This window comes from Silurus aristotelis (assembly GCF_946808225.1).
Source record: "Silurus aristotelis genome assembly, chromosome: 27".
Classification (NCBI taxonomy): domain Eukaryota; kingdom Metazoa; phylum Chordata; class Actinopteri; order Siluriformes; family Siluridae; genus Silurus; species Silurus aristotelis.
In genome coordinates, this window is record NC_139600.1 from 6,723,262 (window position 1) to 6,738,942 (window position 15,681).

The 15,681-nt window shown below is 40.5% G+C and overlaps 1 protein-coding gene across 10 annotated transcripts in view; it reads right to left on the reverse strand.

Annotated features, from left to right (window-relative positions):
* pds5a (PDS5 cohesin associated factor A) overlaps positions 1–15,681 on the reverse strand; it is a 32,416-nt gene that overhangs the window by 1,242 nt on the left and 15,493 nt on the right. For 4 of the 10 annotated variants that reach the window (XM_083532502.1, XM_083532506.1, XM_083532504.1 and 1 more), the window contains exons 12-33: positions 14,949–15,100; positions 14,681–14,794; positions 14,503–14,584; positions 14,344–14,392; positions 13,199–13,338; positions 12,704–12,819; positions 12,019–12,124; positions 10,875–11,035; positions 10,575–10,698; positions 9,496–9,654; positions 9,330–9,398; positions 9,118–9,254; positions 6,354–6,477; positions 6,062–6,266; positions 5,772–5,886; positions 5,043–5,175; positions 4,819–4,938; positions 4,653–4,721; positions 4,015–4,169; positions 3,741–3,825; positions 466–809; positions 92–335 (exon numbers count right to left, since the gene is read on the reverse strand). In XM_083532502.1, the coding sequence (XP_083388628.1) occupies positions 92–335; positions 466–809; positions 3,741–3,825; positions 4,015–4,169; positions 4,653–4,721; positions 4,819–4,938; positions 5,043–5,175; positions 5,772–5,886; positions 6,062–6,266; positions 6,354–6,477; positions 9,118–9,254; positions 9,330–9,398; positions 9,496–9,654; positions 10,575–10,698; positions 10,875–11,035; positions 12,019–12,124; positions 12,704–12,819; positions 13,199–13,338; positions 14,344–14,392; positions 14,503–14,584; positions 14,681–14,794; positions 14,949–15,100 (3,003 nt within the window). The remainder of the gene's footprint in view (positions 1–91; positions 336–465; positions 810–3,740; positions 3,826–4,014; positions 4,170–4,652; positions 4,722–4,818; positions 4,939–5,042; positions 5,176–5,771; positions 5,887–6,061; positions 6,267–6,353; positions 6,478–9,117; positions 9,255–9,329; positions 9,399–9,495; positions 9,655–10,574; positions 10,699–10,874; positions 11,036–12,018; positions 12,125–12,703; positions 12,820–13,198; positions 13,339–14,343; positions 14,393–14,502; positions 14,585–14,680; positions 14,795–14,948; positions 15,101–15,681) is intronic. The other 6 variants (XM_083532508.1, XM_083532511.1, XM_083532509.1 and 3 more) reach the window with 3 other exon arrangements.

Sequence of the window (15,681 nt, forward strand, 5' to 3'; positions counted from 1 at the left end):
ACAGAAGCAATGCATCAATCCTAAAGCCTTTACTGAACAAACACTGAAGAGTGATGCTGCTTCTACATCCTGTACACTGACTGAAACTCACTGCCAGATGCACCTGTCCTGCTCCATGGACACTTTCTTCTTCTTGTCTGAGGCTCACGTGTTCAGAGCTGGTAGCTGTACCCTGATCCTCTGCTAACTCAATCAGAGAAAGAAACCAGTCTGGGCTTGATTCCAGATCTTTTTCCGTTTCTCCTTCACTTCCGTATGCTAGCTGATGTTGGGATTGGTTGCTGAACACACTTTCATCTGATTTAGCTAGCCTTCCTGCTTTTGGGAGAAGGTGCCTGCAGCCACAGTCACATTATTTACTTTCAAAAGGTCTGAAGTGACAATAGGATTAAGGCCTGGTTTGGCTAAAACTAAAAAGGAAATAAACCTGAAACTACACTGTATTTGTAAAAGACTGTGTTTTACCTTTGGAGGTCAATCTGCCTCTGTTGTCCTGCCCGCTTAGAATCGGTTTCCTTCTGTTGTTTTGGTATCTTTCCACTGATTGGTTCAGGTGAAGCTGTCGAGTTGGGATCCTGCGAAGGTGTCGCTCTCTTTCTGCCCCGCCCAGCTCCACTCCCGGGGGTAGTTACGACCTCCTTCTCTTTATTGGCTGCTGCCGCAGGGTTTTTCGGGGGTCTGCCTCGGCGAGGTTTGTTAGGGGGAGGTTGCGATGCTGCGACGGGGTTTGAGGCCACGCTGTTCTCCGTCCCGTCTGTCGCCGGGGCATTTCGCTTTCTCCCACTTGCCTGAGCCAGCGTCGTTTCCTCCTGAAAGAGTGAGAAGGAGAGAATATATAAGATTAGAAACATATTACCACACATGCTAATTAATAACTACACTATAAGTCATTATATATATATATATATATATATATATATATATATATATATATATATAGATAGATTGAGAGAGAGCAAGAGAGAGAGAGAGAGAGTGAGAGAGAGTGTGTGTGTGTGTGTTAGGGTTGAAACAATTTCTTAAGTTATTTGATTCAGAAAAATAATTTGAGGCAAATTATTTAAATGATTGTACAGTGGAACCCGGTTATGTCGATGTTCTAGGGGGTCGCCAAAAAGCATCGAGGTAACCGATGATCGAGATAAACGAAAATAAAAATGGCGGCAATATACTAACGTGCTTGAAATTTCTTTATGTACATGATGTGCGTTAATAAATGAGAATGTAAATGCACGTGTTTCTAAAATTTTTTTTTTACACAACAGCGTTGCTGCGATTTGTTTGATGAAGTCATGCTATAAAAATACATACAGTACATGTTTATCTGTCAGGAATCCACCTGCCACGCCCCCTTCAGCCCCCTTCAGCGTGTCAGGTGTTTTCTCGGCCGCTTTCTCTGAAGCTCCCGGCTTCAATCGCGCACATCTGGTGCTCGTTTATCATCACCAGCAGCTCCTATTTAAACTTCCACACTCTCACTGTCCGTTATTGTTGGTATATGTTGGTTCACGGCGGTTGTTGTTATCGCGCATGTGTATCCCGGTACGTGTCTTCCCACCGGCACTCTCTCACCGGCTGCTCTTTGCGCATCGCGGATTCACCCCCCGATCCTGCCGGTGTTCATTCTATGCTTTTGCTCATCCCACGTTCCGCGCTGCGCTCCTACCAAGCGCGGCCTCGCCTCCCATTCATCGCATAACATTTAACAACAAAAGGCATATGTGCACTAACTAACAGCAGAGATTCACCAGTATACAATACAACACCTGTAGCAGCTGTAAGGTTTGATTTTTCCGTCACTTCCGCGAGTTCTTCTGCGGCTGCACCAAGATAACCGATGTTAAATGGCAAATTTTCCCCCCCTTGTGCTCGAGATATCAGGGTTCAGCGACATGAAAAAAAATCCTTAGAAAAAGCGAGAATTTGGCGGTTCCACTTCAAAAAGGGCGAGGTCAGACAGGAGTCTCTGTAGACTATGATTTTTGTGAATATGATAGATGGAGTGGGTGAAGAAAAGTAATAGCAGGAGTGATTTGTGATAGAAGAGTATCTGTGGGAGTGAAAGGGAAAGTTTATAGGACTGTGGTGAGACCTGAGATGTTGTATGGTTTAGAGACAGTGGCATTGAGTAAAAGACAGGAGGTGGAGCTGGAGGTAGCAGAGCTGAAGATGTTAAGGTTTTCGTTGAAAGTGACGAAGATGGACAGTATTAGAAATTAGTTTATTAGAGGGACAGCGCATGTAGGATGTTTTGGAGACAAGGTGAGGGAGGAGAGATTGAGATGGTTTGGACATGTGCAGAGGAGGGACATGGGGTATATCGGTAGGAGAATGCTGAGGATGGAGCCACGAGGAAGGAGGAAAAGGGGAATACCAAGGAGGAGGTTTATGAATGTGGTAAGTGAAGACATGCAGGTAGATGGTTTGAAAGTGGCAGTTTCGACCCCCAATGGGAGCAGCCGAAAGAACAGGATGATTGATATGATAATATAATATGAATATATACATACATATATATATACACACACACACACACACACCGTTTTTTTTAGTCAGTGTGCAGCTTGTACAGCAGTATATATTTGCTGTAATCTAAAAATAACATATAGCCATTACTGTCTAAATAACTGGCAACAAAGTGAGTACACTATGAGTGATAACAGCTGTGCATGGTGTAATCATAAAAATCCACACGTCCTATTCATCATGTTCATGTTTTTGTCTGCTTGACAAAAAACATGCACCTCATGGTAAAGACTCTCTGAGGATTTGAGAATTAGAATTGTTGCTTTCCACAAAAAGATGGTCTACGCTATAAGAAGATCAGAAACACCCTGAATCTAAAAGCTTTGCTTTAGAGGTTGCAGAAGCAGAAGCCCACACACTGCAATCAAGTCGGTTTGCATGGCCATCATTCCAGAAGGAAGCCTCTTCTGAGGTTGGCTCACAAGAACGCACAAACAGTTTGCTGAAGAACAAAATGTCCAAGATCATGAATGACTGGAACCATGTCCTGTGGTCTGATGAGACTAGGATACATTTTTTTGGCTCAGATGGTGTCCAGCATGTGTGGTGACGCCCTGGTAAGGAGAACCAAGTAAATTGTGTCTTGCCTACAGTCAGTCAAGCATGGCAGTGGTAGCATCGTGGTCTGGGGCTGCATGAGTGCTGCGGTTCATTGAGGGAAACATGGATTCCAACATGCCCTGTGACACTCTGAAGCAGAACATGCCCATGATGGTGAACAGCTGTTTTCCAACATAATAACGATTCTAAACACACTGTTTAGATGACCACTGCCTCGCTGAGGAAGCTGAAGGTGTTGGAGTGGCTAAGTATGTCTCCAGACCTGAACTCTATTGAGCACCTGTGTGGCATCCTCAAGCGGAAGATGGTGATGCGCCATGTGTCGAACATCCAGCAGGTCTGTAATGATCGAGGAGTGGAAGATGATTCCAGTAAAAACCTGTACCGCTCTAGTGAATTCCATACCCAGGAGGATTAAATCAGTGCTGGATAACAATGGTGTGTGTTTGTGTGTGTAAATAATTATTATTTATATATATATATATATAAAATAATCAACCTATTAAGGATCTGTTGAATTTGAATAAGCCTCATTAACAATTTAAACAGACTGAAGTAAAGTAAACTTATCTTGAGCACATTCGAAGGATAGAAATAAGAAAATTTCACAACGAATGCATGATGGTTCATCTGCGCTTTCTGATTAAGCTCACCTTCTTTCCACCGTCTGCTTTGACGATCTGTGGATTCTCTTCGTTCTCTCTTGCTCCGGCTTCTGATGCATTAGAACTCATGTCCCTTAAACAGAAAGAAGGACAAAGATAGTTTTATATGGAAATTTCAATTTTCTGAATGAAATCATACAATCAACTCAGTAATAAACACAATCATATATATATATATAAAACATACACATTCACATAAATTGTAATATGTAAAGCAGGATACACTTCAATATAGCTGGGGGGGAAAAATCAAGTCCCATACTTGTTCTTAGGAGTTCCTGGAGAAATGGGCTGGGAGTTGGTGCTGGCATTACTTCCACTGATTGAAACGGGAGATTTAGTATATGGTCTACGTACTGTTGTAACCACTAAAGGCTTGTTCACTGCACCCAGCACTCCTGTCTGCTTTGGCTGTTGCTGTAGGTATAAAAAAAGTACATTTACTAATAATATATATATATATATATATAATTAAATAGGAAGACCATACAGATTTTCCCTTAAAAAAAAGGTTTTTTTTTTATGTATCCAGGACAATGCCTTATATTATACAACAATCATAACATTGAGATTAGAGTTCAACCAATTCATCATTTTTGCAGATTAGCACCGCTGAAAGCAAAATACTGATTTTTCCGGGTCGTGTTATACATTACGAGAGCGGCCACTAGAGGCAAATCACTGACACCACGTGCTGTTTATTTAAAGTATTTTTTTTATTTGGTCATTTTTGATGCAACATTTATTTTAAACAGAACTTAAATTAAATTCTTATATATTTTAACCACTAATTTGGTACAAAACCTTAGTAGCATGTAAAATATTTTATATATATATATTCATTCATTCATATTCAGGACAGGACTGTTTAGGACTGTGCACACAACCACTTTAGCTCACCTGAATTTTTCCAGTGAGCAGGACATTTCTGGCCTCAGCAGAAAGATAGTCTTTATCGTTGTTGAAGTCCTACAGGGAAGGAAAAGCAAAAGGTTTTACTCTTTCAAGTTTTATGTATAACGTTCGTTTGAAATGTCTAGCTGTTGAATTATAAAGGACCCACTACCTTATCAGGTGGAGTAAAGAACTTAATGGGCAGCACAGGATCTTTGGGTGAGTCCAAATGACAGGAAGTACTCTTATTTGTGATGACGAACAGTGCCACGTCACACACAATGTACAGTTTCTATTGATAAGTGATATAAGGCACAAAATGTAAATGATTTATTGATTTAAATAAAAATGTTAACGAAATATTTAGGTGCATGAAAAAAATCTAATCTCACTGACTTCATTGGCCTTGGGATCATCAGGTGATTGAGCATCTTTTGTCTGTTTGATGTTCTCCACCATCTTCCTTAGGAACGAATGACTGTTATTCTCGTTCTTTGTCATCAGCACCTCCAACATGAACCACAAACACCTGGTAAAAATCAGAGAGATCCAGAGAGAGAAAAGAATAAAGTTTAACACCGCCACCCATCTAAAGGGTCAGGAGTAGAGGTGGACCGATTTATCAGTTTTACTGATTAATCGGCACCTGTAGTTGATTGCAGAAACGAATCGTTTATTGGCAAAAATCCAAACCGATAGTTTTTCCGGGTTGTGGCAGGAGGTCTGCTGTCATCATACAGTAGAAAAGTGGCATCTTTAGGCGAATTACTGACGTGCTTCGCTATTTGTTTTGACATGCGAGACTGTGTGCTGCACGGAGAGCGCTATATTATATAAATAAATATATTAATGTTTTATTAATTTAGCACATTTTCGTGATTCAGTACTGTTTTAAAATTTTATAAAAAAAGAAAAAAAAAAGAAAAGGTCAGTACCATTTTGCATTGTGTTTTTTTTTTTTATGCAGTATCGGTTATCGGCAAGTACGATCCAGCCTAGCTACCAGTATCAGCGAAATCCACTATCGGCCGACCTCTTGTCAGGAGAAATAGTTAGACCACAAAATCAAAGCAAATACACATCTTGATAATCTCTTTATAAGGAAGTACAGTGTCAAACACTTACTCTTTGATGTCTCTGAGCTGTTCAAAGTCCTGGGGTTTTGTGAAGTCTGGGTCATGTGACAGCAAATGGATCATATATGGCACCACGTACTCTGGCAAAAGGGACAAGAGCTTTTCTGGAGAAGAGGAGGAAGAATGAAAGCTATGTTTATGGCAACATTTTTGCTGTGTTAAAAAAAAAACAAAAAACAGCGGTTTTAATAAATCATAGATCACGCTTTCACCCCCATTCTAATGTTTGATGTGAAGCAGGTATACAGATGACAAGCGAGCGTGCATATGTATCCTTACCCTGTGCCATAGGATTCTGTTTGATGTATTCTCTACGGACACTGATGTTTTTCAGTAGGCACTGTCTGGCGTGGGCGCGTCTCTCTTTAACCGGGTCTTTAGCGCACAAAGCAAACACAGCCATGTATTCCAGGGGCAACAGCAACTTCGCCAGAGCCATGTGTAGCTTTTGAGCAAATATCTGACGTACCTGGTAACACTCGTCCTGCGAGAAAACATTTCTTTTAACAAAAATGTGCATCTTCGAATACATCACACTGCATGTGTGTAAAGGTTCAAAAGTAAAACTTACATTAATGACAAGCCCACAGAGCTGGAATTGTTCTGGTGTGATGATGTCATGGTAGCAGGGTTCGTGTGCCAGTTTCAAGATGGCGCTGCCTGCTGCCAGTCTTAGCCGAGACATATCGGACTTGCTGCATAGAGAAACATGAGATTTTACAACAAAAATGGGGACATTCCCAGCTCTCCATAATCATATGTAAACATCTGAAAGAAAAGCGTGAGTCTAGGAAGGGTTTCAACACAAAAAACTCTTGCTCATGCTGCATCACTAAGCAGCGTAACACAGAAGCAACAGAGCTATTTACTGTCTTCTGCATACATAAGCTTAGAAATGCCCATTTTTAGCTTGGGTCCCTGTGATTGACAGGTGCTGAAGGGAATTTTGCCAGCATTACCAATTAGGACGTCATGCTTGCGTCAAAGCAACGGGTTCAGCCAAGTTCCCAGGTAGTGTTCAAACCACGAGGAGCCCTCAGCACGCCGTTCGACAAAAGCATCATCGCTGTGTTGAGCTGTTTCTTCAAAATAACGCACTATTGTTGTAATCGCATTAGCAGACGGGACAAGGTCATGACTAGAGGTCGAACGATTAATCGGGCCGATCTTTGGCTTTTTTTTTTATTAATCTGCCGACTGTGATCCAAACAGTGTGTGTACGTTCTGCGCTTGCACGACCGGACATAACTCTCTAATACCAGCAGGTGGCTGTAGTCTGTATTCAGCAACCAAACTGAGAAACTGAAAGAAGCTACAACCGTGAATATTACATATATACAGTACAGACCAAAAGTTTGGACACACCTTCTCATTCAAAGAGTTTTATTTATTTTTATATACATAAAAGTGTGACAACTGAAAAATGTCATTTTAGGTTCTTCAAAGTAGCCACCTTTTGCTTTGATTACTGCTTTGCACACTCTTGGCATTCTCTTGATGAGCTTCAAGAGGTAGTCACCTGAAATGGTCTTCCAACAGTCTTGAAGGAGTTCCCAGAGATGCTTAGCACTTGTTGGCCCTTTTGCCTTCACTCTGTGGTCCAGCTCACCCCTAAACCATCTCGATTGGGTTCAGGTCCGGTGACTGTGGAGGCCAGGTCATCTGGCGCAGCACCCCATCACTCTCCTTCTTGGTCAAATAGCCCTTACACAGCCTGGAGGTGTGTTTGGGGTCATTGTCCTGTTGAAAAATAAATGATGGTCCAACTAAACGCAAACTGGATGGAATAGCATGCCGCTGCAAGATGCTGTGGTAGCCATGCTGGTTCAGTATGCCTTCATTTTTGAATAAATCCCCAACAGTGTCACCAGCAAAGCACCCCCACACCATCACACCTCCTCCTCCATGCTTCACGGTGGGAACCAGGCATGTAGAGTCCATCCGTTCACCTTTTCTGCGTCGCACAAAGACACAGTGGCTGGAACCAAAGATCTCAAATTTGGACTCATCAGACCAAAGCACAGATTTCCACTGGTCTAATGTCCATTCCTTGTGTTCTTTATCCCAAACAAGTCTCTTCTGCTTGTTGCCTTTCTTTAGCAGTGGTTTCCTAGCAGATATTCTACCATGAAGGCCTGATTCACACAGTCTCCTCTTAACAGTTGTTGTAGAGATGTGTCTGCTGCTAGAACTCTGTGTGCCACTGACCTGGTCTCTAATCTGAGCTGCTGTTAACCTGCGATTTCTGAGGCTGGTGACTCGGATGAACTTATCCTCCGCAGCAGAGGTGACTCTTGGTCTTCCTTTTCCTGGGGCGGTCCGCATGTGAGCCAGTTTCTTTGTAGCGCTTGATGGTTTTTGTGACTGCACTTGGGGACACTTTCAAAGTTTTCCCAATTTTTCGGACTGACTGACCTTCATTTCTTAAAGTAATGATGGCCACTCATTTTTCTGTACTTAGCTGCTTTTTTCTTGCCATAATACAAATTCTAATAGTCTATTCAGTAGGACTATCAGCTGTGTATCCACCTGACTTCTGCACAACACAACTGATGGTCCCAACCCCATTTATAAGGCAAGAAATCACACTTATTAAACCTGACAGGGCACACCTGTGAAGTGACAACCATTTCAGGTGACTACCTCTTGAAGCTCATCAAGAGAATGCCAAGAGTGTGCAAAGCAGTAATCAAAGCAAAAAGTGGCTACTTTGAAGAACCTACAATATGACATTTTTCAGTTGTTTCACACTTTTTTGTTATGTATATAATTCCATATATAATTCCACGTGTTAATTCATAATTTTGATGCCTTCAGTGTAAATCTAAAATTTTCATAGTCATGAAAATAAAGAAAACTCTTTGAATGAGAAGGTGTGTCCAAACTTTTGGTCTGTACTGTATGTATATATAAAGCTGCAAAGAACAAGAATAAAAACAGGTTTTTGCTTCTGTCCAGTTTTTTTTTTCTTTCTTTCTAATGCGTCTCATTCACTAAGCTGAATAGCCAATCAGAGTTCCCTTTCTCTCAGACGAGCTCCGCTGCCGATGCGACGTGCATAATTGTCTGAAATACAACCGACACAGTCTGATTAGAACAGGTGGTGCAGAACTCGCTGGGAAACTAAAGCGGTCAGTTGATTTCTAAATATCGCCATCGACCAGAGAAAAAACCATATTAGTCAACCGCTAATCATGACGTCCCAACTGGTAATGATGCTGAAATCCTCTTTGCACAGCATTCACACTATTACCATTCCTATAATGAGTTTTATTGTGCACCAATTCACTGCTACATTATAATTAAAGACAAGGTGACCGCTAAACTTTACATACCAGATCTTTTTCTGTTCTGTTAGATCTCCTTCGCTGACCAGCATGGCAGAGAGCAGTCTGAGAGTGGAGTTAGCTGATTTAGACTGGTTATTCTTCATCCCTAACAACCATCGCACCAGAAGTTTAATGGCTTGAACCTGAAACAGAGTCATTATTAGATGTAGCAACATTACAGGTTTTAATAGTCTACATCTTTTAAATGCTAAACGCACCTTTGCCAACACTTCAGGAGAAACTTCATCATCGGCTGTCCAGAGCCTACCGTTCTTACTGCCCACAGACTAAAAAAAAAAAAAAAAAAGACAGAAATTACGAATAATGATGATAAAAAATATATATAATAATAAAAAAAAAAAAAAAAAAGTCTTATGCACTCACTCGATCATTCATCAGCAAATCTTTTACAATGAAGTTGGCCACAATGGACTTCATGGGCGAAGCAAACTGATCTGGAGCCAGCATGGAGATATGACCCAGAGAAACGAGAGGAGTGATCAGCTGCTCTGGGACGTCAGCGTTCAAACTACGAGACAACGGCTACAGAGACGTGTTGGGGCAGAGAAAGTGGGGGAGACATCAACATAAAAAAGGCTGGTGATTAACACATCAGAGAAGAATCTCACGAGAGACGGAACACATGCACAACTGCTAAGAATGAAGGATGGTTGTTGGTGTTTCTACAAATCACACACCAGTTGCTTGAATTTATACAGAACGGTGTAAAAAACAAAAAAACATTCATTAAGACGGAGGGTTCAGAGGAAGATTTATTGACTCAAGATTGTTTCAAGTCACCATAATAAGATAAAAGTAACCCATAAAATCAATATTTATAATTGTGTTGAGCAGAAAAGCAATGTAGATACACACCTGGCAAAATGATACTGCAGTAAAAGTGTCCCTTTAAACTCTCATTTGAGTTGGAAGGCAAATACTTTTGTACTTTAACTCAAATGAGATTTTTAAGGGAAACTTTTGCTGGAGTAACAAGTACTATGATTTATTATGGCTAATGTTCCTATCATCATTTTTGTCTATTAATAGAATAATATTAATGAGTCAAACACTGATTTCTAATAAAAAAGATCCCGAGCCCAAAACCTTCTTTTCAACTACTAAAAACGTACGTAAATAAGGTCACGGGTGTTGTTTTGAGTTCGAGTCTGGAGTTTCTTCATCATTTATTCCTCAGTAAATGATCTGCATGCTGTTGAACTGACGCTGAACTGTATGTTGGTGATCAGTAGATTCCAACAAGCGCCGATCAGAAGAAGTTTAAAAGGGAGCGTGCTCTTGACCCTGATTGGTGGATTGCTGCGTGATTGACCCTGCGTGATTACGTTTTTACCCCTTATAAATAAAAAGGAACAACTGATTCCCCCCAACATTCTGGTGTTTAATATGAAAAATACATGAAGCTCTTGAACTGTATCGTATGATCGGGGGATTAAATCTACCTCAAATATCTGAGCCAATTGGACTTCTTTGTTGTGGAAGATTGCGTGGATGCAGTGGACCGCCTGTTTGGCTTGGTGAGGAGTCCCTCTCTTGGCTTTCTGATGAAGAATAGGAATGAGTGTCCTAAAAAACATATGAGAGAGAGAGTTAACGTTACAAAGTAAACACTGAACAACTGACAGAACCAGACTTTTTAATTGAAAAGTAATCGTATAAAACCCATGTCGTCTACGAAAGGGAGTAAAAGTCGTGTCTACAAACGTGCATAAGTGCAAATGCCATGCAACGCGTTTACTTACGATCTGATCTGCGGCAGCTCACTCTCAATCTTCTGGCCTGTGTTTCGGAAGATTTGAATGGCAGCTTCTGCCACTTTATCGTCCTCCATTTTGAGACACTGCAGAAGAGATTCGTACGTCTCAGCCGAGTGGAATGATGTGGGATGGGTGAAGGACAAAACCTGAGAATGAGAAAGAAACAGAAAGAGAGAGATGACCGATTACGTATACAGAGCGTTTAATGTTTAAGTAAATAATTTTATATTATTATGAGGGTTGATAAACTGATGTATAAAATCGGAATGCACGCTGCTCTATTTTTTATATAATCATTTGGAATGCACAGGTTTTTTTTCCCCCCATTACAAAAATTTACCAGAAAATACTATATATACTACAAGGACAAAAGTATATGTGTGGTTCTTTCCCCAAACACATTTGTATCGGGTGTCTTTGGGAGCAGTAGCATGACATTTTCCTTCACTTGAACTAGAAGACCCAAACCTGAACTCCATGAAGAGCTGCTTGAAGATCTCCTGCTATAGAGCTGTAATAGAGCTCTGACCTCATCCATATTGAACACCTTTGAGATGAATGTGAACGCTGGCTGCGCCCCAGACCTCCTTACCTCACCTACCTTTACTAACTCCCTTGTGTCTGAATGAGCACAGGGGGGGTTGGACGGCTCCAGAGCATGTGAAGAAGAGTCCCAGTAGACATTTTACATCTACGACTCATGGGCGAGATCCTTACCATTAAATTTGTTTATTAAATATGCTAAGGGGATTTCTCAGATAAAATTGGGCATCTAACCCAATGTCTTATTTGTAAGTACTTAAAATAGTTACGCTTAGGCAAGACAAATAATTCAAATAAGGTCACCAAAGGTCTCCAAAAGAATGTTTTTTTCTTCGTAATCTCTGTAAGCATCTTAGTTGTATTGAGAGAAAAAAAAAAAAAAGGAATAGCTGACACTGGGGTTGTTCCGACGCTTTGCTCTAAGCACTAAAATGTCAGAAGTCATCTGTCATATCACATGATGAGCACAGTGGCAAACAGGAAGTGTTAATTTCTAAAACAAACAATAATGCTTAGATGACTTGTAAACTGTAACGATGCTGAATATACTTATCGATTAGTCACACGAGTAAGTGTTTATGCTCACCTTAAGTAGTTCCAGTCCAGCACGGATGGCAGTGTCAGGAGTAACGCCCTCTTCGTCGTCATCGGCAGTGCCTTCGATGGATTTATTTAAAAGCTTCACCAGGGCACTACACAATTCCAAAACAGTGAGTGTTACTGTCATAGCTAGGAAGAGGTTGTAGTACTTGTAGTTAGAGCTCATCACCAGTAGGTGTCTCATGTCCATAAAGAGTACCATCGTACTTCATTAAGTCTCAAATTCAGTCTGGACACAAACTGACCAGCATCTAAAGTTCATCTATTCCCAAAACATTAGATCTGATTAAAGAATTAAATAAGTCCACAGTGTGTAGGGAGAAAGGAAAATGTCCAATTATGCAGGACTGTGGGTCAGAACTCGCGCACCACAAAACAGCTGAGCCCATGTGGCCAATCAATGTGATTTTTATCAGGCTTTTTCCACAATGTCTACATGTTCTCTTTTTTACTCCGCTTGTTCACATACACACACACACACACACACACGCACGCTATTGTATTTGCTTGAATGGCATCAGGAAAAACTGCGCTGCTAAACCTATGGATTGTGTTCTACTTCTTGTCTGCTCTAAAATTAAAAAGTACAAATTACCAAAGAATTTACTCCTACAACATACTTTTACTATAAACAAATAAAAAATAATTACATGCATCTGATCATGGTATACCTGATGGCTTCAGAGTCGATATGTACAGGTGCAATTCTCTCCAGCAGAAACTTAACCATTTCCAGGAAGGGGTTCGTAGGTTGCTTGGGGTAGGTCAGTTTGCGTGTTATCTCTCTCTGTAAAGCGAAATAAAGAAAAAAAAAAAACCCACAAGAACACAGAAAAATGTCAGGACAATTCAGCACCTAGAAATTTGAGGTACCTCAGTTAAATCTACTAACAGGTCACAAAATTTAGTTTTAAAGTTCGAAGAAACGCAAACCGTAACATTGCTTGACGTTTACTATTATGACGCTTCACTCAAAGAGCGAGGTCACCCCTACTAATTTTATGTAATTTCAATTTGTGAATCATTTCTTAAATGCTAACAAATGGTAAAATCATACATTGGCCAGTAAAATTCTGATAAAACACAAAATCTTGTTTACACCCTAGTTCAGTTTTCCTTATACGAGGTGGTCATGCTAGCTGGTTGATCTCTGATCTTGTACTCACCACACACTGCTCGGCCTGTTTGCAAGAGCAGGTTGGGCTGATTAGCTGTTCCAACTGCAGACGCAGCTTCTCATCTTCACCCAAAACCTGATTAAACTTCTTCATGAAGTCCTGAGCTTTCCCTGGGTCAGGTAGATTCTCTATAAAATGGACAGCGAGATGAAGAGAAAAGGCGTGTCTTCTCATATAAACAACTAAAATGCAGCAAAGTTTTCATTAGACCTAAAAATGTACTCAGTCCACACGTGATTGGACCATGGAGGAAATATTGCATTATATTCATACATGTTCTCACTACCTTGAAATCTGAATCATAATTTACCGTATTTTCTGGACTATAAGCCGCTACACTTTTCCCACGCTTTGAACCCAGCGGCTTAAACAATGAAACTGCTAATTTATGTATTTTTCCTGGGTTTTTCCCGGTTTCACAAGATTCAAGACAAAAAACTGAGCCCCACAACATTAAACCAATGAAATTGCCGAACGGGTTCAGGTGAACCAATGAAACTCTTTATATTAAATCAGACGTGCTCCCACTGAATCGGGCCGCACCACATCATAAATACGGATGATGTTCCTCTGACGTTTGACCTGCCGCTCACTCGGACTGTCTACAGGAAATGTGAATCATTCATCACGCTGAAAACAACCGGGCATGAAAACACACTTCACCTGTGTTCTGAGCTGCACGGCATCGGGAGAAAAGCTTCACCGATGGTGATTTTTAAATACACGACGATGCCAAAAGATAAACTCTCGAGAGAAATAGTTGTGAAAGGAAGGAGGAAGACAGTGAACAATGACTTTCTTGGTAGGCTACTGTTTAGATACAAGCCGTGTAACAGACACTGTCTTTCATTAAAGCCTGTGTAAAGTTCATTAGTTTCAGTGTAGACACCTGCGGCTTATAGACAGGTGCAGCGTATTTATGTTAAAATCAAATATCTGTCAAATTCAGTGGGTGCGGCTTATATTTGGGTGCGTTTAATAGTCCAGAAATTACGGTAAGTAATTTGGAAAAAAAATATTATTAGAAAGTCTGATTTTCAGGCACTACAACGTTAAACATAATAATCAGGTCGGCTACTGATACTGCATGAAAACCTGTTGACTCTGTGGTGTGTGCATGTCTGTTTACATACTGGCGATGGTCATGAGCTTTCCAAACATGGCCGCTGTGTTTGCTTCGGACTGTAGAGACGGAACAAATAAAAGCACACTTTTTTTTTCCTGTCAATAACATGCAACATAATTGAAAAGTTATAAAGTCTTAATTAAAAAAAAGGAAGCAACTTTCGCACCGTGGGCAGCTTATGCAGATCGAGAAGTTCCCTCACGAGCCCTCTTAGCATGTTCTGACACTTCCACATCTCGTTTAGAGCTCTATCACACACACAGACAATATAATAGTGAGCTACGTTTAAACACTTAACATTGACGTATCATGAAAACGGCTACGATCGGTCGTTTCTGACTCACTTTACGGCATTGGTGTCCAGGCAGGCATAAAGGTAATATAAACATTTCATCTTCTCCTCGGTCTCCAAACTGTGAGGAACCATAAACTGTGCAAAGATCTTTTCCACCAGCAACCTTAACACACGCAAACATTAAAAACAGCATTAAGAATATGAATATGGCAGTTGATGGACTGTTTATGACCTCACGTCCAGATATGTTCACATAAAAACCAATGAGTTGAGCTTTAATATGATTCCATTCTTCCTAGAATGAGCATTCAACTTACTTGTCATCAATGCTGTTCTGGTAGTATATGTGCAGCAGTTTGTCTTTGATCCAGCTTATTTTCTGAGCAGATTCTTTTCCAGCCTCATGGTGAAGGCAGTATTTCTTAAATAACTGTGCCAAACCCATCATCGCCTCCTTACGAACACGCCACTGCAAACACACAGACCAAACAAAGAAGACGATTTAGTTTTAAACACCAATTAAATACAGAGTTTCTACAAATTTTTTATTTTAAAATTCATTTTCAGAAAGACATTTATACCGTATTTATATCAAATAATGATTTTAAATTCCAACTAAAACATACGTTACCACTGATGTATGTTATTATATTACCAAATGATTGCTGGAAGGTTGTAGCTACTGTAACCATGTTCATTAAAACTGCAATGTTAATCATTTATGAATGTATTTTTCAAACTGTAAACCTTCAATCCTACAGCAACAGAAGGATGGCTCATGTGCAATTCACCAAGAAACTTCAAAACAGAACTAAAGTCCAATAACAAAAAACAGCTTCAGGACACGTCCACACTGATACTTTTTCATTAGAAAAACACATTTTTGAAAACGCTTTCCAACCTGGATACATTTAAACACACAGTTTGCCCTGCAGCGGGTACTGTTTCAGAAACGATCGTCATCTCAGTCATCGCTGCCATGTTTCAAAGAGCCGCAAAGTAAATAAAAACCTCAGGGGGAAATGACGTGGGTCGAAACGTCTTACTCGT